The sequence below is a fragment of the Narcine bancroftii genome, chromosome 4 (genome assembly GCF_036971445.1).
Source record: "Narcine bancroftii isolate sNarBan1 chromosome 4, sNarBan1.hap1, whole genome shotgun sequence".
Classification (NCBI taxonomy): Eukaryota; Metazoa; Chordata; class Chondrichthyes; order Torpediniformes; family Narcinidae; genus Narcine; species Narcine bancroftii.
Genome location: NC_091472.1, coordinates 200,230,761 through 200,253,137, shown reverse-complemented (window position 1 = coordinate 200,253,137; position 22,377 = coordinate 200,230,761). Strand labels below are relative to the sequence as shown.

Sequence of the window (22,377 nt, the reverse complement as noted above, 5' to 3'; positions counted from 1 at the left end):
TCAGTTTGTGGGGTTTGTTAGGAGGATACCCCACTCCTCAGAAAGGAAAAGGGTGTGCGTGAATGGATTTTAGATGAGTAGGCGGTTGCACAGGTCCAGACCCACCCCCTCAACATCCCCTCCTACATCCAGCAGTGTGGTGAGCTCCAAGACAGCTGGGGGAAGTTCTGTGGCAGAGAATGGCCAGGCCAACCTTCAATGCAAGCGATGCCCTTTCCGTGCTTCATGGCACATGTTTTCTAAATGGCTGTTGACCCTACGAAAGGGTTAGTCCGCCCTTTTACTTTGTTTTTCATCCTGCCACCCTCCACACCAGGCAAGCTGGCGGCGGAGCCACTTTAGTCACCAACCACCTAATCGTGCAACAGGTAGTAATGGGTTACATGATACAGTAACACTTGGATGAGTGACCTAACAATAAACTCACACTGAATATGCAATGGAAAGAAAGCCCCAAGGAACAGTAGGATTTTCAAAAGGTGATTCAGGAAAAGACCAAGGCACAACTTTAATTACTGACATCACTAAATGCATAGTCAAAGAGTTAAGGATGAAGCAATACAATTGGCAGCAGTGTGGATGACTAAAGAGGTCTGCTGCTAGTTTTGACCATAGGGAATGAAACACAAACGTCTGCAGAGGCCGTGATTGCAGTAAAAACACAAAAATGATGGAGGGACTCAGCCGGTCTTGCACCACCCATAAACATCGAAGATACCTACAACAAGTTTGTCCAGCACTTATTTTGACCAGTGGGATTGCCAGCGTTTAATGGCAATATATGGCAACCTATGACCTTGTCCTCCTTTGGAATGGCCACCCTATCTGTCTGCTTCCTCATTGTCATTTGTGTCTCTGCTGACAACCGTGGAGTAGATGGCATTTGAATTGGGCCTGGGCACACATTCATTGGCTGCGGTTTCAAACAAGTTCATTACTTGTCACAAATGCTTGCTGGCTTCGGGTGATTTGCCTCAAGGTAATAGCGGAATGATGATGGTTTTTTCTGGTTTGGTCCACAATGCCATGCAGGAGGATTGATAACACCATCAGGGATGCCTGGCAGAACTGGTGCCAAAATGCAGGGCTGCCCAATACGGGCCAAAGGGCATGAAAATTAAAGCCAAGGTTCTCAGTGCAGAAATTCAGCTGGTCAAACATTAGACTTTATGTAGCAAAGATGAAGATACTTAAGCAATGTTTCGGGCCTGAGCCCTTCATTAGGTACCTTGTTGAAGGGCTCAGGCCCAAAACGTTGGTTATATATCCTTATATTTGCTGCATAAAGTGTTCATACCTTGATGAAGGGTTCAGTCCCGAGACATTGGTTATGTATCTTTATCTTTACAATATAAAGTACACTGTTTGATCAGCTGAGTTTCTCCAGCGTTGCGTTCTTACTTCAACCACGGTGCCTACAGACTTTCGTGATTTACTTCCCACACCGGTTTCTGCCCCGAGACAGAACACAGTATACCTTACCCTCTCCACACATTTTCTCCTCCCACATCTGCCTTGGAGCTGTCTCTTCCTCAGTCTCCCCCCATCTTCTCCCAGCTCACCACCTGTTTAGCCCTTCTTGCCCCTCTCCTTGCCCTGCTCAGCACTCAGCTCCCAGCTCGGCAGGGCACAGCCCGCAACTCCGTTCTCACCGCTGCCCCCGAAGCCCTTCTTGTGGATCCACAGCTTGTAAACCCTGTTGGTTCTCATGGCTAACAACGAACCCACATCACAGGATCGAGCCTGCCCGGTCACTTTCACTCCGGAAAGATGATGAGGCGCGCAAAAAAAAGGAGTGCGTCAGCGAACAGAGTCCCGAGGAGAAAGGTTCCGACTGCCCTCTCGTGAGCAGGGCACAGGCGCCTGCGCCTCGGGCTTCTGCCCACCAGCGGACCGTCACGTGATCCGGGACCGGCGGCCTCCGTCAAGGCCCCCAGCACGTGATATTTCGGGGATGTCGTGTACAGAGGCTAGGTAAGCTCACTTAGGCCTCTCCCCCACTGGTCTAACCCGAATCTCTTTAAAAATCCCAAAGCAGAATACAGGTGTGCCTGCAGATAAAATAACAGAGTCGATTCGGGCGTTTGACCAAATGCCTCCTCACTAACCATCAACACAGATACACCTGAAAGATGCGTGCTCACCCCACTCTCTATAATAGGGTTGCCAGGCGTCTCTTATATACAAGACATGTCATGCATTTAATGATTTTTTTTTCCATTGGCCTGTATTGCTTTCATCAGGGTGTCTTAAAGGTATTAAGATTTTTTTTAAATAAGTTCCAAAATTCAGCAGTTTAGAGCTCTATGATTTGGAATTTTCAATAATTTTATTTGTACGACCTGAATTTTACTTAATTAAAACTAAAACGTTAAATAACTCTACTATTACCTTGAGGCAAATCACTCGAAGACAGCAAGTATTTGCAACAAGTAATGAACTTGTTTGAAACCGCAGCCAATGAATATGTGTCCAGGCACAATTCAAATGCCGTCTACTCCAAGGTTGTCGGCAGAAACACAGACGGCAATGAGGTAGCGGACAGGTAGGGTGGCCATTCCAAAGGAGGACAAGGTCATCGGTTGCCATATATTACCATTAAATTATTCTTCTTCTTTGGCTTGGCTTCGCGGACGAAGATTTATGGAGGGGTAATGTCCACGTCAGCTGCAGGCTCGTTTGTGGCTGACAAGTCCGATGCGGGACAGGCAGACGCGGTTGCAATGGAAAATTGGTTGGTTGGGGTTGGGTGTTGGGTTTTTCCTCCTTTGTCTTTTGTCAGTGAGGTGGGCTCTGTGGTCTTCTTCAAAGGAGGTTGCTACCCGCTGAACTGTGAGGCACCAAGATGCACGGTTTGAGGTGATATCAGCCCACTGGCGGTGGTCAATGTGGCAGGCACCAAGAGATTTCTTTAGGCAGTCCTTGTACCTCTTCTTTAGTGCACCTCTGTCTTGGTGGCCAGTGGAGAGCTCGCCATATAACACGATCTTGGGAAGGCGATGGTCCTCCATTCTGGAGACCATTAAATTTTATGGTGTTACAAAAACAACAAATGCAAACACTATGTATGGTAGCCTATGACCATGTCCTCCTTTGGAATGGCTGCCCTACATACAGGAGGGAGATAGATCAGCTGGTTGAGTCACGTCACAGCAACTGCATCAGGACAGGAAAAGGATATGGAAGGTTGTGAACTCGGCCATTGGCGTAAGTCTTAATTCCATCAAGGACCTCTACAGGAGACAGTGTCTTAAGAAAGCAGCCTCTATCCTCAAGGACCCCCACCACCTAGGCCATGCCTTCTTCACTCTCCTACCATTGAGAAAAAGGTGCAGGAGCCTGAAGACCTGTGGCATAAGGTCAGTCTTTACCCCTCTGCCATCAGATTTCTGAACAGACAATGAACCACAGACACTACCTCATTTTCTTTTATTTTTGCACTAATTTATTTTTAAATGTAATTTATAGCAATATTTGCATTGTGATGCTACCACAAAACAATGAATTTTGTGACATGTTCATGACAAATCTGATTCTAATGATCAAAAGCCTCATTTACTAGTTCCATCAAATTATAACACATGGTTGCGATACTTAAATGCTCATTGCTATAAACATTTTAACCTCACTTGACTCTTTCCTGACTGATTTAATGATTTCAGACTCAAACATTGCAGCACACTCATAAAAGGTAAACTTTTTTTTGCAAAAAATGCAAGAACATAGGTAGGCCTGCAGTTTGAGCGGACAAGGTCACTCGGAATTTAAGAAAGACCACTAGGAAGTGACAACTTTGATAGGATAAACAGTGATAGGATAAACAGAGACAAGACAGACTGAATGTTACTCCTCTGCAAGATTCATCTTTTCTGTAAGACTATTGAAATTAAAGGGACATGTTATAAAGAATGTATAAATTATATGAGAAATTTGACTATTAAAAAATAGAATGCAGTATTGGGAGGTTATATTGAAATGTTATATAAAATCAGGGTATGTTTTGCAAATAGAGGTACACAATCCTTTATCCGGACATCTAATATCTGGAAAGCTCCAAAAACCGGCATTTTTTTCCTGGTGCTGGTACAGCGGAGGGAGAGAGAGAGAGAGAGAGAGAGAGACAACAGCATAACTAGGTTGGGCAGGGGTGTGGGGGGAGAGAAACATAGAAACATAGAAGATAGGAGCAGGAGTAGGTCATTCGAGCCTGCTCCGCCATTCAACGAGATCATGGCTGATCTTAAAGTTCAGTACCCCATCCCCGCCTTCTCTCCGTAACCTTTAATACCCTTATACTGAAGAAATATATCTAATTCCCTCTTAAATATATTTAATGAACCTGCCTCTACTGCCCTCTGTGGCAATGAATTCCACAGATTCACCACCCTCTGGGTATAGAAATTCCTCCTCATCTCGGTCCTAATTGGTTTGCCTATTATCCTCAAACCATGGCCCCGGGTTCTGGATTTTCCCATCATTGGAAACATCCCATCTACATCCATTCTGTCCAGTCCTGCCAGAATTTTATATGTCTCTATGAGATCCCCTCTCAATCTTCTAAACTCCAGGGAGTACAATCCCAATTTGCGCAATCTTTCCTCATAAGTCATTCCTGCCATTCCAGGTATCAGCCTGGTGAATCGCCTCTGCACTCCCTCCATTGCAAGAACATCCTTCCTTAGATAAGGTGACCAAAACTGCACACAATACTCCAGGTGTGGTCTCACCAAGGCCCTGTACAGCTGCAGTAAGGTATCCTTGTTCCTATACTCAAACCCTCTTGATATGAAGGCTAACATACCATTTGCCTTTTTAACCGCGTGCTGTACCTGCATGCTCACCTTCAGAGACTGATGTACAAGTACCCCTAGGTCTCTCTGCACTTCCCCATCTCTTAATCTATTGCCATTCAAATAATAATCTGCCCTCCGGTTTGTATTACCAAAGTGGATAACCTCACATTTATCCACATTGTAGTGCATTTGCCATGTATCTGCCCAGTCCTTCAATTTATCCAAATCACACTGGAGCTTCCTGACCCCCTCTTCCGTGCACACAACCCCTCCTAGCTTAGTGTCATCTGCAAATTTGGAGATATTACATCCAATCCCCTCATCCAGATCATTAATGTAAATTGTGAACAACTGGGGTCCCAGTACAGATCCCTGTGGCACCCCACTGGTCACCTCCTGCCACTCAGAAAATGAGCCATTTATCCCAACTCTCTGTCTTCTACCTGCCAGCCAGTTCTCAATCCACATCAATACTTTGCCCCCAATCCCATGAGCCTTGATTTTGGAAGCCAGTCGTTTATGCGGGACCTTATCGAAGGCCTTTTGGAAGTCCAGGTACACCACATCTACTGGCTCTCCCCATCTATTTTACCTGTCACCATCTCAAAGAATTCCAATAGATTTGTCAAGCACGATTTACCTTTTGTAAATCCATGTTGACTCCGTCCGATCCCTTCTCTGCTAGTCATATGCTCCGCTATTACATCCTTAATAATGGATTCCATCATTTTGCCCACTACTGATGTAAGGCTCACTGGCCGATAATTCCCCGCTTTTTCTATTTACCCCTTTTTAAATAGTGGGGTAACATTAGCTACCCTCCAATCCATGGGTACTGATCCTGAGTCTATCGAGTTCTGGAAAATAATTCTTAAAGCATCTGCTATCTGAATGGCCACTTCCTTGAGAACCCTAGGATGTAGATTATCAGGCCCTTGGGATTCATCTGCCTTCAATCCCATCAATTTCCCCAAGACCATGTCCTTAGAGATACCGATTTCTTTCAGTTCCTCCCTTGCATTAGTCTCTATGTTTCCCAACATCCTTGGGAGGTTATTTGTATCCTCTCTTGTAAAAACAGAACTAAAGTAAGAATTTAATTGGTCTGCCATTTCCTTATTCCCCATTATATATTCCCCTGATTCCGACTGCAAAGGACCTACTCTGGATTTCACCAATCTTTTCCTCTTGACATATTTATAAAAGCTTTTGCAGTCGGTTTTTATATTTGCCGCAAGCTTACATTTGTAATTTATTTTTGCTCTCTTGATTAATCCCTTTGTCCTCCTTTGCTGCATCTTGAACTGCTCCCAGTCTTCAGTTGCAATACTTTTTTTGGCCAATTGATATGCTCTCTCTTTGGACCCAATGCTGTCTCGACTTGGGTGGCCAAGGGGGGAGAGAGAGACAGCAGCGTGACTATGTTGGACAGGGGTGGGAGCGATGGCAGCGCGACTCGGGTGGGCAGGGGGGAGGAGAGAGAGACAACAGCATGATTCAGGTGGGCGGGGGAGGATAGAGATGGCAGTGCGACTTGGGCGGGTGTGCGGGAGGGACAGAGATGGCAACACGACTCAGGCGGGTGGGGGTGGGGGTTAGAGAGACAGCAGCGTGACTCGGACGGAGGGAGAGAGACGGCAGCACCACTTGGGTGGGCGAGGGGGGGAGAGATGCCATCACGACTGGAAGCGAGTGGATATGGCAGCACAATTCGAGTTGGCTTAAATCTGGGCAGCTGGCTTTGGTTCTGAAATCTGGAAAGATCCGAAATTCGGAACACACTGTCTCCCAAGGGTTTCGGATAAAGGATGGTGTACCTGTAATTTTGATTTGGGACCTTTGTTAGTCCAAGAAAGAATGAAGAAGGTATTTACAAGCCAAATTCCAGGGACGGGGGATTTCAGCTACTGACTTAAAATAGAACAGCTGGAGTTGTGCATTTTGGAGCAAAGGGACTAAGAAGTAGCATTATGCATTTCACACAATACCAACTGACATTTCCTCATTTTTTAATTTGTTTACATGTTTATACTGTGTACAGTATTTTTTTGTGCACTACCAGTAAGTGGTAATTCTGCCTCACCCACAGAAAGAATCTCAGGGTTGTGTCTGATGTCATGTATGTACTCGGACAATAAATCTGAATCTGAAATCATGATAGAGACCAGATGCTCAAACAATGAGACTTTTTCCTCTGATCTACAAGGAGTAAGGACAATGTGAAAATACGCACACAGAGAGAAGTGAGGTAAACTATGGCAATGAGCAGTTAAGATGATCAATCCTGTGCTGTAGGAGTGATGCAGGCAGAGGCTTTTGATAATTAATTTAGCCATCTAACTTCTCAAAGCTCATGGAATCAAGATCCCCAGTGATGTGATGCTGTTGTGATGCTTGTCTTAGGCCACCTTTACCTGAAGAACAGATTTTGTGGTTCCTGTAGGAGTTATTTTCATTTTGTCAGCTAAAGTATGTGCAGAGGTAGGAGTAACTAGAAAGGAAGAAACAGGATTTCAATGCTGGTGACACCAATGTGGATTCAAACCCACGCCCCTACAGAGGGACCAGAAGACACAAACCATTGACAATGGCAAGGATTACAAGTCCTTGAGTCTGGCGCCTTAGACCACTTGCCCATCCATTTTTTTAAACTTTATTTAAAACTTTAAAAAATAATATGAAAACATTACATAAAAAGAAATACAATAAACAAATCAGCAAACAACACTCCCTCCCCCAGCAGCCAGCCTTGCAAGGAGAGCCAAAATAAAACATATTTCAAATAATTACAAATTTAAAAACAATACAACATTTTAAGATATTTCTAAACCCATACATTCCAAATAAGGTGACCATATTTTAACAAAGAAAGAATAATTATGTTAATTATGTTATTTTTCCCATATAAATATAAGATCTCAATTCATTATACCAACGAACTATATTAATTTCTACATTGTCTTTCCAAGTGATCGCCACACATTTCCATGCTACTGATAACGCTAAATTAACAAAACCTATCTGAAATTTATCCAACCGCAAACCAGTCAAAGAAACTATATAACCCAACAAAAAAATCTCTGGGTCTAATAGTAATTTAACCTTAAATAATTTCTCTAAAAATACCCTAATTTTTTCCCAAAATGGTTGTACCTTATCACAAGACCAGACTGCATGAAAAAAGTTCCAATATTGAACCCACATCTAAAGCACAAATCCGAATGACTAAATCCATATTTTTTCAATTTCTCGGGTCAAATTATAATTAACCAAACCATAACTTACATTGGTCAATTTAATTACCCCTTCATGACACATAACCTCCCAATCCTTCTGAAGTTTTTCATAAGTTAAATCACTTTCCCATGTATTTCTAGATTTCTCCAAATTTGGTTTATCCGTACTCTCTTGAAACAACCTATCTTTCTTCTTTGGCTTGGCTTCGCGGACGAAGATTTATGGAGGGGGTAAAAAGTCCACGTCAGCTGCAGGCTCGTTTGTGGCTCACAAGTCCGATGCGGGACAGGCAGACACGATTGCAGCGGTTGCAAGGGAAAATTGGTTGGTTGGGGTTGGGTGTTGGGTTTTTCCTCCTTTGCCTTTTGTCAGTGAGGTGGGCTCTGCAGTCTTCTTCAAAGGAGGTTGCTGCCCGCCAAACTGTGAGGCGCCAAGATGCACGGTTTGAGGCGTTATCAGCCCACTGGCGGTGGTCAATGTGGCAGGCACCAAGAGATTTCTTTAGGCAGTCCTTGTACCTTTTCTTTGGTGCACCTCTGTCACGGTGGCCAGTGGAGAGCTCGCCATATAATACGATCTTGGGAAGGCGATGGTCCTCCATTCTGGAGACGTGACCCATCCAGCGCAGCTGGATCTTCAGCAGCGTGGACTCGATGCTGTCGACCTCTGCCATCTCGAGTACTTCGACGTTAGGGGTGTAAGCGCTCCAATGGATGTTGAGGATGGAGCGGAGACAACGCTGGTGGAAGCGTTCTAGGAGCCGTAGGTGGTGCCGGTAGAGGACCCATGATTCGGAGCCGAACAGGAGTGTGGGTATGACAACGGCTCTGTATACGCTTATCTTTGTGAGGTTTTTCAGTTGGTTGTTTTTCCAGACTCTTTTGTGTAGTCTTCCAAAGGTGCTATTTGCCTTGGCGAGTCTGTTGTCTATCTCATTGTCGATCCTTGCATCTGATGAAATGGTGCAGCCGAGATAGGTAAACTGGTTGACCGTTTTGAGTTTTGTGTGCCCGATGGAGATGTGGGGGGGCTGGTAGTCATGGTGGGGAGCTGGCTGATGGAGGACCTCAGTTTTCTTCAGGCTGACTTCCAGGCCAAACATTTTGGCAGTTTCCGCAAAGCAGGACGTCAAGCGCTGAAGAGCTGGCTCTGAATGGGCAACTAAAGCGGCATCATCTGCAAAGAGTAGTTCACGGACAAGTTTCTCTTGTGTCTTGGTGTGAGCTTTCAGGCGCCTCAGATTGAAGAGACTGCCATCCGTGCGGTACCGGATGTAAACAGCGTCTTCATTGTTGGGGTCTTTCATGGCTTGGTTCAGCATCATGCTGAAGAAGATTGAAAAGAGGGTTGGTGCGAGAACACAGCCTTGCTTCACGCCATTGTTAATGGAGAAGGGTTCAGAGAGCTCATTGCTGTATCTGACCCGACCTTGTTGGTTTTCGTGCAGTTGGATAATCATTTTGAGGAACTTTGGGGGACATCCAATGCGCTCTAGTATTTGCCAAAGCCCTTTCCTGCTCACGGTGTCGAAGGCTTTGGTGAGGTCAACAAAGGTGATGTAGAGTCCTTTGTTTTGTTCTCTGCACTTTTCTTGGAGCTGTCTGAGGGCAAAGACCATGTCAGTGGTTCCTCTGTTTGCGCGAAAGCCGCACTGTGATTCTGGGAGAATATTCTCGGCGACACTAGGTATTATTCTATTTAGTAGAATCCTAGCGAAGATTTTGCCTGCAATGGAGAGCAACGTGATTCCCCTGTAGTTTGAGCAGTCTGATTTCTCGCCTTTGTTTTTGTACAGGGTGATGATGGTGGCATCACGAAGATCCTGAGGCAGTTTACCTTGGTCCCAACAAAGCTTGAAAAACTCATGCAGTTTGGCATGCAGAGTTTTGCCGCCAGCCTTCCAGACTTCTGGGGGGATTCCATCCATACCTGCTGCTTTGCCACTTTTCAGTTGTTCGATTGCCTTATATGTCTCATCCAGGGTGGGAACCTCATCCAGCTCTAACCTTAGGGGCTGTTGAGGGAGCTGGAGCAGGGCGGAATCTTGGACTGAGCGGTTGGCACTGAAAAGAGATTGGAAGTGTTCTGACCATCGGTTGAGGATGGAGATCTTGTCGCTGAGGAAAACTTTGCCGTCTGAGCTGCGCAGCGGGCTTTGGACTTGGGGTGAGGGGCCGTACACAGCCTTTAGAGCCTTGTAGAAACCCCTGAAGTCGCCAATGTCCGCGCTGAGCTGTGTTCGTTTGGCTAGGCTAGTCCACCACTCATTTTGGATCTCCCGGAGTTTGCGCTGAAGATGGCTGCATGCGCGACGGAAGGCTTGTTTCTTCTCTGGACAGGACGGCTTTGTAAGGTGAGCCTGGTGGGCAGCTCGCTTCTTTGCCAGCAGCTCCTGGATTTCCTGGCTGTTTTCGTCAAACCAGTCCTTGTTTTTCCTGGAGGAGAAGCCCAGTACCTCTTCAGTGGATTGCAGTATGGTAGTCTTCAACTGATCCCAGAGGGTTTCAGGGGACGGGTCCGTGAGGCGGGTTGCAACGTCGAGCTTTGCTTTGAGGTTTGCCTGGAAGTTTCCTCTCGCTTCGTCTGACTGCAGGTTCCCAACATTGAACCTCTTTCTGGGGGCTTTATTGTTCCTGGGCTTTGGCTTGAAGTGAAGGTTGAGCTTGCAGCGAACCAGCCGGTGGTCAGTGTGGCATTCCGCGCTAGGCATGACCCTGGTGTGGAGCACATCTTGTTTGTCACTTTCTCGCACCAGGATGTAGTCCAGGAGGTGCCAGTGTTTGGATCGGGGATGCATCCAGGTGGTCTTAAGGCTGTCCCTCTGCTGAAAAAGGGTGTTTGTAATGACAAGTCGCTGTTCTGCGCAGAGCTCCAACAGGAGGCGCCCATTGTCGTTGCACTTGCCGACGCCATGCTTGCCCAGGATTCCTGGCCAGGTTTCTGAGTCTTTGCCGACACGAGCGTTGAAGTCGCCCAGGATGACAACCTTGTCGGCTGTAGGGGTACGTTGGATGAGGTTGCGCAGGTCGGTGTAGAACTTGTTCTTTTCTGCTGGTTCCGCCTGGAGGGTTGGAGCATAGACACTGATGAGGGTGATGTGACGCTTGTTTTGAAGTGGGAGTCGCATGGACATGATTCTGTCCGAGAGGCCTGTCGGAAGGTTTTCGAGTTTGGAGGCAATGAAGCTCTTGACCATGAAGCCTACACCAGATAGGCGTCGTTCATCCGAAGGCTTGCCAGACCAGTAGAGTGTGTAGCCCGCGCCGCGTTCTTGGAGGCTGCCTACATCTGCCAGGCGGACTTCACTGAGAGCTGCTATGTCGATGTCAAGTCTGAGGAGTTCATGTGCAATGAGGGCAGACCGACGTTCAGGTCGGTGGCTGTCAGCCTTGTCTAGCATGGTTCTGATGTTCCAGCATGCTAGCTTGAGTTTGTGAGCATCTTTTGAGGGGGAGGACATGGAGGGGGAGGACGTGGAGGGGGAGGACGTGGACCTGTCCTCGGGCCTGCGCAAAGGAGCTTTTAGGTGGAGTGCAGTGCGCGCAGTACTGGCCCCACCCTTTACACCCATGGTTCGTGTGCCGTGGCCGAGCAAGCTGGGACGTGGCAGCGAGGTCCTTGGGTCGTAGGTTTTATATCGGAGTGGCCTTCTCCTATGCAGGTTTCTTACCCGGGCTGGAGGGGCTTGCCTCCCCTCCTAGGTCGGTCCATACTGCCCGGACCGGGGCCGAGGCCGCCGCAGTTCACCCTGTGCCTGGATTGGGGCCGCCGCCTCCCACTCTCTGCCCGGATCGGGGCCTTCGCCTGCCCCACTCGACCGAGGCCGGGGCCGCCGTCTCCCCCTTGCTCCTGCCCGTATCGGGGCCGCCGCCGTCTACCCTTCGCCCGGACCGGGGCCGGGGCCGCTGCTGCTCTCCCTGTGCCTGGACTGGGGCCGCCGCCTCCCACTCCCTGCCCGGACCGGGGCCTCTGCCTATACAACCTATACATATCTGAAATAAAACCCCTTCTTGGTTTAGAGAAAATCAAAGACTCAAACTTCGTTAACTCAGGTAATCTCATACCCTTTCCATTAATTATCCCTTATCTAAGCTCTAAGTTGATAGTACACAAACAAAGAATTTAATAATATTCCAAATTTTTCCCTCAATTGATTAAAAGAAAGGAACTGACCTTCTTCAAAACAATCCTGAATCACTTTTACACCCTCAGAACGCCATGCTTTTAAGTACCTGTTGAACATTGAAAAAGAAATAAGCTGATTTTAATATAACGGATTTTGAATTGATAATTTACCCTTCGTACCTATAACAGCATTTCTATTAATCCATATCCTTAGTAAATGCTTTAATACCGGCATATTATATCCCTGCAAATTCCATTTATATATAAACTGATAAACTTCAGGTTCAAAAATACAAGCTAATTCCACCTTAGCCCAACTAGAGGGCTGCTTAATATCCATCATTCTATTAACAAACTTTAACTGTGCAGCTTCATAATAATTTTGAAAATGAGGCAACTGCGGTCCTCCTAATGCATACTTCCACGTCAACTTCTGTAAAGCTACTCGAGCTAATTTTCCCTTACTTAAGAATTTCCTCACCGCTGTATTCAAATCTTGAATACTCCCTTTGGAAGTAAACATGGAATTGACTGAAATAAATACTGAATACGGGGGAAAATATTCATTTTAATACGATTTACTCAACCTATTAATGTTAATGGAAGATCCTTCCATTTAATCAAATCCATTTTAATCTTTTTCAATAATGGTACATAATTTAATTTCTATAAAGATTGATAATCCACATCCACAATTATTCCTAAGTATTTAATTTGATCAGACCATCTTAATTTTGTAACGTGTTTACACGCTTCATAATTCCCCTCCAAAACTGGCAATATTTCACTCTTATCCCAGTTTACCTTGTACCCAGATAACGCACCAAATTGAACTAAACATTCTTGTAAATACTTCAAAGATTGTTCTGGATGTGTCAAATAAATCATCAGCAAATAAATTAATCTTATATTCATCCTCTGCAATTTTTATCCCTTTAATATTATCATTCTGTCGAATTGCCTGAGCTAATGGTTCAATGACTAATGCAAACAAGGCTGGTGACAATGGACTACCTTGATGTGTTGATCGCATTAATTTAAATGGCAAAGAAGTTTGGCCATTCATCACCAACCCAGCAATCGGATTTTTATATAATGCTAATTTTAAAAAAAATTTTATTTTTCACACCATAGACCACATTAGCCATGATACATACTTTTTCCTTTTCAAATTTATACAGTGCCATTTTCTCCCCCCCCTCCCTCCTCCCATCCCACCCTCCCTACCTCCCCCCTCCCGTCCATTTAAAGTACAAAATCTAGGATACATTAAACCAGTCAAACAATGTTGTCATTCAATAAAAATAAACAAGAAATTCCACTGAGTCAATTCTTTTCATTTCCTTCTCCTTTCGTTAATTTAGGTAGTGAATGTCCCCGGTAGGTTTTCGCTATTGTGTTTCATGTAAGGCTCCCATATTTGTTCAAATATTTCAATATTATTTCTTAAACTATATGTTATTTTTTCTAATGGAATACATTTATTCATTTCTATATACCATTGTTGTATTTTCAAATTATCTTCCGATTTCCAGGTTGACATAATACATTTTTTTGCTACGGCTAGAGCTATCTTAACAAATCTTTTTTGTGCATCATCCAAATCAATTCCAAATTCTTTGTTTTTTATGTTACTTAGGAGGAAGATCTCTGGATTCTTTGGTATATTGTTTTCTGTAATTTTATTTAATATTTGGTTTAGATCTTCCCAAAAGTTTTCTACTTTCTCACATGTCCAGATTGCATGAATTGTTGTTCCCATTTCTTTTTTACATCGAAAACATCTATCAGATACTTTTGGGTCCCATTTATTTAACTTTTGAGGTGTAATGTATAGCCTGTGTATCCAGTTATATTGTATCATACGTAACCTCATATTTATTGTATTTCTCATCGTTCCAGAACATAACTTCTCCCATGTTTCCTTTTTTATCTTTATATTTAAATCTTGTTCCCATTTTTGTTTAGTTTTACCATTTGTTTCCTCATTCTCATTTTCTTGCAGTTTAATATACATATTTGTTATAAATCTTTTGATTATCATTGTATCTGTAATCACATATTCAAAGTTACTTCCCTCTGGTAAACTCAGACTGCTTCCTAATTTGTACTTCAAGTAGGATCTCAATTGGTAATATGCCAGCACTGTATCTTGAGTTATATTTTATTTATCTTTCATTTGTTCAAAGGATAATAATCTATTTCCTGAAAAACAATTTTATATTCTTTTGATCCCTTTTTTCTCACATTTTCTAAAGGAAAGGTTATCTATTGTAAAAGGGAGTAACTTATTTTGCATCAATATTAGTTTTGGTAATTGATAATTTGTTTTATTTCTTTCTACATGAACCTTCTTCCAAATATTGAGTAGATGATGTAATACTGGAGAACTTCTATGTTGTACCAATTTTTCATCCCATTTATATAATATGTGTTCAGGTATCTTTTCCCCTATTTTATCTAATTCTAATCTAGTCCAATCTGGCTTTTCCCTTGTTTGATAAAAATCTGATAGGTATCTTAATTGTGCGGCTCTATAATAATTTTTAAAGTTTGGCAGTTGTAAGCCTCCTTGTTTATACCATTCTGTTAATTTATCTAGTGCTATGCTCGGTTTCCCCCCTTTCCATAAAAATTTCCTTATTATTTTCTTTAACTCCTTGAAGAATTTCTCTGTCAGGTGTATTGGCAATGCCTGAAATAGGTATAATATCCTTTGAAAAATGTTCATTTTAATACAGTTTATCCTTCCTATTAGTGTTAGTGGTAAATCTTTCCAATGCTCTAAATCGTCCTGTAATTTTTTCATTAGTGGATAATAATTGAGTTTATATAGTTGACCGAGATTTTTATTTATTTGTATACCTAGGTATCTTATTGCTTGCATTTGCCATCTGAATGGTGATTCGTTCTTAAATTTTGAGAAATCCGCATTATTCATAGGCATTGCTTCACTTTTATTTACGTTAATCTTGTACCCCGACACTTCTCCATATTCCTTCAATTTCTTATATAATTCTTTTATTGATAGTTCTGGTTCTGTTAAGTATACTATAACATCATCCGCAAATAAACTGATTTTATATTCTTGTCTTTTATTTTTATCCCTTTTATATTATTTTCTGTTTTTATCAATTCTGCTCGTGGTTCTATAGCTAACGCGAACAATAAAGGTGATAGTGGGCATCCCTGCCGTGTTGACCTGCTTAAGTTAAATTGCTTTGATACATATCCATTTACTGTCACTTTCGCCAATGGACCCTTATATAATGCTTTAACCCAATTAATATACTTCTCTGGTAAACTGAATTTTTGCAATACTTTGAATAAATAATTCCATTCTACTCTGTCAAAGGCCTTCTCTGCGTCTAAAGCAACTGCTACTGTTGGCGCTTTACTCCCTTCTACTGAATGAATTAAGTTAATAAATTTACAAATATTGTCTGTTTTGCATCTTTTTTTAATAAATCCAGTTTGGTCTAGATTTACCATTTTCGGTACATACTCTGCTAATCTGTTTGCTAATAGTTTAGCTATTATCTTATAATCTGTGTTAAGTAAAGATATTGGTCTTTATGACGCTGGTGCGAGTGGATCTTTCCCTTGCTTTAGTATTACTGTAATTATTGCTGTTTTACATGAATCTGGTAAGCTTTGTGTTTTATCAATCTGGTTGATTACTTCCAGGAGGGGAGGAATTAATAAATCTTTAAATGTTTTATAGAATTCTATTGGGAATCCATCCTCTCCTGGTGTTTTATTATTTGGTAATTTTTTTATTATCTCTTGTATTTCTACTATTCCAAATGGTTCTGTTAATTTATTTTGTTCCTCTATTTGTAGTTTTGGTAGTTCAATTTTAGTTAGAAATTCATCTATTTTCCCTTCTTTCCCTTCGTTTTCAGTTTGGTATAATTGTTCATAGAATTCTCTGAAGTTTTCCTTGATCTCCTTTGGATTATATGTGATTTGTTTGTCTTTTTTCCTTGATGCCAATACCATTTTCTTGGCTTGTTCTGTCTTAAGCTGCCATGCTAGAATTTTGTGCGTTTTTTCCCCTAGTTCATAATATTTCTGTTTTGTCTTCATTATATTCTTCTCCACCTTATATGTTTGTATTGTTCCATATTTTATTTTTTATCTGCCAATTCTCTTCTTTTAGTTGTATCTTCCTTCATTACTAATTCTTTTTCTATATTTACTATTTCCCTTTCCAACTGCTCTGTTTCCTGATTATAGTCCTTCTTCATCTTGGTTACATAACTTATTATTTGCCCTCTAATGAACACTTTCATTGCATCCCATAGTATAAACTTATCTTTCACTGATTCCGTGTTTATTTCAAAATACATTTTAATTTGTCTTTCAATGAATTCTCTAAAATCCTGCCTTTTGAGTAACATGGAGTTTAATCTCCATCTATACATTCTTGGAGGGATGTCCTCTAACTTTATTGTCAATATTAAGGGTGAATGGTCCGATAATATTCTAGCTTTATATTCTGTTTTTCTTACTCTATCTTGCATACGAGCTGATAACAAAAATAGGTCTATTCTTGAGTATGTTTTATGTCTAGCCAAGTAATATGAATATTCCTTTTCCTTCGGGTGTTGTTTCCTCCATATATCCAAAAGTTGCATTTCTTCCATCAATTTAATTATAAATTTGGTTACTTTGTTCTTTCTGTTAATTTTTTTCCCAGTTTTGTCCATATTTGAATCCAAATTCAGGTTGAAATCCCCTCCTATTAATATGTTCCCTTGTGTATCTGCTATCTTCAAAAAAATATCTTGCATAAACTTTTGATCTTCTTCGTTAGGTGAATATACATTGAGTAGATTCCAAAACTCCGAATATATCTGACATTTTATCATAACGTATCTCCCTGCTGGATCTATTATTTCCTCTTCTATTTTAATTGGCACATTTTTACTAATTAATATAGCTACTCCTCTTGCTTTTGAATTATACGATGCTGCTGTTACGTGTCCTACCCAATCTCTCTTTAATTTCTTGTGCTCCAATTCAGTTAAATGTGTTTCTTGCACAAATGCTATATCAATTTTTTCTTTTTTCAGTAAATTTAGCAGTTTCTTCCTTTTAATTTGGTTATGTGTTCCGTTAATATTTAAAGTCATATAGTGCAGTGTAGCCATTTTATACTTTGTTTATCTTCCCTTTCCGTTTCTCCATCATTACCTTTCCTTCTTATCCATTTCTTCTTTCTTGTTTTGAACACTTTATAAGACAACATTTCTAAAACATCAAACATTTTCCCTATTCTCCTATTTAAAACTTCTTTAACCCCATTCTCCCCTCCCCCTCCTGAGTTGTCCTTTATCCCTTGTCGGACAACCACATCTCCCCTCTTCATTTGGATTTGCGAATTCACTCGCAAACGTCAGCTGATTTTGCAGTGACCGTAACTCCTCCCCACCCAGCCCCCCCAGAAAAGATTTCAATTTTCGTATGTAACAAAGGTCACTCTTTTAATTCCCTCCATTCCATTTCCCTCCCTTATTAATTCTTGTCTATACTCTATATATTTTACTCTAAATACAGATACATTCATGTATGCACGCTATATATATACACACATATACCCCTTTACACACATACATATAGATCGTGGTCATTTTTACTCTTATTACATGTCTTCATCTCTCTGCTTGTTTTGTAGTTGTTCTGCAAATTTCCTTGCTTCCTCTGGATCCGAGAATAGTCTGTTTTGTTGCCCTGGAATAATTATTTTAAGTACCGCTGGGTACCTTAACATAAATTTATATCCTTTTTTCCATAAGATCGTTTTCGCTGTATTGAACTCCTTCCTCTTCTTCAGGAGTTCAAAACTTATGTCTGGATAGAAAAAAATTTTTTGACCTTTATATTCCAGTGGCTTTTTGTCCTCTCTTACTTTCTTCATTGCTTTCTCCAATATATTTTCTCTTGTTGTATATCTTAAGAATTTTACTAAAATGGATCTTGGTTTTTGCTGCGGTTGTGGTTTCGGGGCTAAAGTTCTATGTGCCCTCTCTATTTCCATTTCTTCCTGTAATTCTGGTCTTCCCAGGACCCTGGGGATCCAATCTTTTATAAATTCTCTCATATTCTTGCCTTCTTCATCTTCCTTAAGGCCCACTATCTTTATATTATTTCTTCTATTATAGTTTTCTATTATATCTATCTTCTGAGCTAACAGCTCCTGTGCTTCTTTAGCTTTTTTATTAGATTCTTCTAATTTCTCTTTTAAGTCTTTTACTTCCATATATACAAATGTTTCTCGTTTTTCCATATTTTCCACTCTTTTTGCCAATTCTGATATGGCCACTTCCATTTTCTTCATTCTTTCTTCTGCATTCTTAATTCTTTTTATCTCATCAAATTCTTGTAATTGCCATTCTTTCACTGATTCCATATATTCTTTAAAAAAAGATACATCCATTGTCTTGCTTTTCTCTTCTTCTTCCATTTCTTTCTGTTCTTCTTCTTCTTCTTCCTCTGGGTTGACCATCTGTTGTTTCCTTGTTTTCTTTTTACCCTCTTCTTTCTTGTTGTCATTATTGTCTGTGTTCTGCACCTGCTGCTGTGCTGCAGGTGTCTCTCTCAGCTGTGGAGATCGACTACGCAGCTGTTCCCCCCTCCCGTCAGTGTGTTTTTTTTCATGCGCATCGCGCATGCGCACTTTTACTCGGCTCTGCGAGCCATTTTTGTAGTCCCGAGCCCGGGACCTCCACTGACCTGTGGGAGCGGGCCTCTCTCTCCGCGGCGGGCCTCTTCGGACAAGTAAGGCCTTCACCTTCTTCTTCCGACGTTTTTCCTTCTTCTTTTCTTTCCGTTGTTTTTGGTTTTTCTTTCTTCGCTGCCATTTTCTTCACACTTTTACTTTCACTTTGTTTTGGTTTTTAAGTTTGTGCCTTTGCTTTTTCTCTATCTTTTTTTAACTTTTCTGGAGAGGGCTGGAGTTCCCCTACCGGCCACTACTCCATCACGTGACTCCTTTTTTATTATATAATGCTTTAACCCAACCAGTAAAAAGAGGGCCAAAGTTAAACTTCTCCAACACCTTAAATAAAAAATCCACTCAACCCAAACAAATGCTTTTTCCGCATCAAGCACAACCACCATTGGTTGGTTGGGTTGCTATCTCGATGCATTGATCAACGCTATCAATCTAAGAATATTATCAGATGCACATCTGTTCTTAATAAAACCTGCTTGATCAACATGCACTAACTGAGGCAAATATTTAGCAAGTCTATATGCCAGTACCTTAGCTATTATTTTATAATCCACATTTAATAAAAAAATTGGTCAGTATGAAGCTGCATTCAATGGATCTCTATCTTTCTTTGGAATCACTGTACTTATTGCATTCGAACAAGATTCTGGTAATGACTTCATCTGTTATTTTCTGAAGCACATCCATAAATATAGGAGACAAATCTTCATAAAACACCTTGTAAAACTCTACTGAGAATCCATCATGACCTGCCGACTTTCCGTTTGGCATCTCCTGTATAGCTTTCTTAATCTCAAAATCTGTAAACGGAGATTCCAATTCTTGCACCTCTTTCTCCCCTAAAACCATTAAATGCAATTTAGATAAAAATGATTCAACAGAACCATCATTCTGATTTCCCTCAGAAGTATATAATTTCTGATAAAATGAATAAAATTGGTCATAATTTCCTGAGGGTTTATGTAACTATTGAATTATTTTTGACAGCATTAATAGTTCTCGACACCTGTTCCATTTTTAATTGCTAAACTAATACCTGATGAGCCCTCTCACCTAATACATAATAACGTTATTTAGATCTTTGAATTAGACGCTCATACTGATACGTTTGTAAAGTATTATAACATAATTTCAATTTAGCTAATGCTGCTTTCTTATCTTCTGTGATCTTCTGAAATTATTTTTCCAACTCAGTTATTTGTTTCTCCAAAGCTAAACTTTCTGCCGAATATTTTTTTTAAACTTTTGTAGAATAACTAATAATTTGGCCACGTAAATATGCTTTCAGAGCGTCCCATAAAATAAAATTACTACATACTGAATTAGTATTTTCATTCAAAAACAAAGCAATCTGTTCCTTAACAAAAGTAATAAACTCTGGCTTCTTCAATAACATTACATTAAATCTCCATTGATAAGTTGATTGAGGGGGTTACAAAAAAAGATTGATGAAGGGAAGGCCGTGGATGTTGTCTATTTAGACTTTAGTAAAGCTTTTGACAAAGTTCCCCACAGGAGGTTAGGAAAAAAGGTGGAGGCATTAGGTATAAATAAGGAGGTAGTGAAATGGATTCAGCAATGGTTGGATGGGAGGTGTCAGAGAGTACTGGTAGAAAATTGTTTGTCAAATTGGAGGCAGGTGACTAGTGGAGTTCCTCAGGGATAGGTCCTGGGTCCACTATTGTTTGTTTTATATATTGATCTGGAAGAAGGGGTGGTAAATTGGATAAGTAAGTTTGCAGATGATACAAAGATTAGTGGTATTGTGGATAGTGAGGAAGATTACCGTAGCTTAAAAAGAGATATAGGAAAGCTAGAGGAGTGGGCTGAGAATTGGCTGATTGAATTTAAGTGTGAAGTGTTGCATTTTGGAAAGGCAAATCTAAATAGGTCATATACATTGAATGGTAGACAATTGAGGAGTGCAGAGCAACAAAGGGATTTAGGAGTTATGGTAAATAGTACCCTCAAAGTTGATACTCAGGTCGATAGAGTGTGAAGAAGGCATTTGGAATGTTGGCCTTCATAAATTGGAATATTGAATTCAAAAGTTGGGATGTTATGATGAAATTGTACAAAGCATTGGTGAGACCAAGTTTGGAATACTGTGTGTAGTTTCGGTCATCTAATTATAGGAAGGATATAAACAAAATAGAGAGAGTGCAGAGAAGGTTCACGAGAATGTTGACAGGATGTCAGGGTTTGAGTTACAGAGAAAGGTTGAGCAGCCTGGGGCTTTTTTCTCTGGAGTGTAGAAGATTGAGGGGAGATTTGATGGAGATGTTCAAGCTTTTAAAAGGGACAGAGAGAGTCAACGTGGATAGGCTTTTTCAATTAAGAGTGGGGGATATTCAAACCAGAGATTGGTTTGAAAAATTATAAGGGGAACATGAGGGGTAATTTCTTCACGCAAAGGGTGGTTGGGATGTGGAATAAGCTTCCGGCAGAGGTGGTTAAAGCAAGGACGTTATTTACATTTAAGGAAAGACTGGATAATTACATGGAGGGGAGAGGATTGGAGGGGTATGGACCAGGTGCTGGTCAGTGGGACGAGGAGGGTGGGGATTTGTTCCAGCATGGACTAGTAGGCCCAAACTGGCCTGTTCTGTACTGTATATGGTTATATGTTTATATGGTTATAACCTCCAAACCAACACAAGATATAAACAACATAGAATGATCAGATATAATCCTGCTCTTATATTTCGCCTGCACAATTCTATCTTGAAGGTGAGCCGAAATCAAAAACAGATCTATTCTAGAAAATGAATCCTGTCTAGATGAATAAAAAGAAAAGCCTTTTTCTGTCGGATTTAATTTCCTCCAAATTTCAACCAGATTCAAATCCTTCATCAAAGATCCCACTTGTACCGCCATCTTTGATTTCCTTATACTTTTCGGAGATTTATCCAATAACGGATCCAAAACACAATTAAAATCCCCTCCAATTAAAATATTTTCATTAGCCTGATTTAATGTTAGAAAAGCTTAAGACATAAATCGTTCATCATCCACATTAGGTGCATAAACATTCAACAATGACCACAGTTCTGCAAAAATCTTACAGTTCACCATCAAAACCCTACCAGCAGTCTCCGTAAATGATTTCAACTCAAATGGTATTTTCAAGATCACCACTCTCCACGCCTGAGAATTAAAAGAAGAAGCAACCACATACACTACCCAATCTCTCTTCAGTTTTAAATGTTGTTTTTCCATCAAGTGTGTTTCTTGCAAAAAAGCAATATCAACTTTCATTTTTTTAATATAAGCCAATACACGTTTGCGCTTAATCGGATTATTTAATCCCTTACATTAAAAGTTGCAAAATTCAAATTAGACATTTCTTTACCTTAAAAAATACACAATTCACACTACAAGAAGATTTCGCTCCCCTTGATTAAAAAAACCCTCTAAATAAAATACAAGAAAAACCCTTTTATATAAAAAAACCCAATAAGATTAAAAAAAATGTTTTAAATC

The 22,377-nt window shown here is 41.0% G+C and overlaps 1 protein-coding gene across 22 annotated transcripts in view; it reads right to left on the bottom strand.

Moving 5' to 3' along the window:
• Positions 1-22,377, bottom strand: part of depdc5 (DEP domain containing 5, GATOR1 subcomplex subunit) — a 236,158-nt gene that overhangs the window by 193,872 nt on the left and 19,909 nt on the right. For 4 of the 22 annotated variants that reach the window (XM_069933595.1, XM_069933598.1, XM_069933597.1 and 1 more), the window contains 2 exons: positions 12,204-12,262; positions 7,208-7,284 (listed from right to left, as the gene is read on the bottom strand). Coding sequence is in view for 13 of the 22 variants with exons in the window: in XM_069933611.1 (XP_069789712.1) it covers positions 1,653-1,710 (58 nt within the window). In the remaining 9 variants the exon portion in view is untranslated. Of the gene's footprint in view, positions 1-1,482; positions 1,601-1,652; positions 1,863-7,207; positions 7,285-12,203; positions 12,263-22,377 lie in introns of those variants that run through there. The other 18 variants (XM_069933601.1, XM_069933608.1, XM_069933600.1 and 15 more) reach the window with 7 other exon arrangements.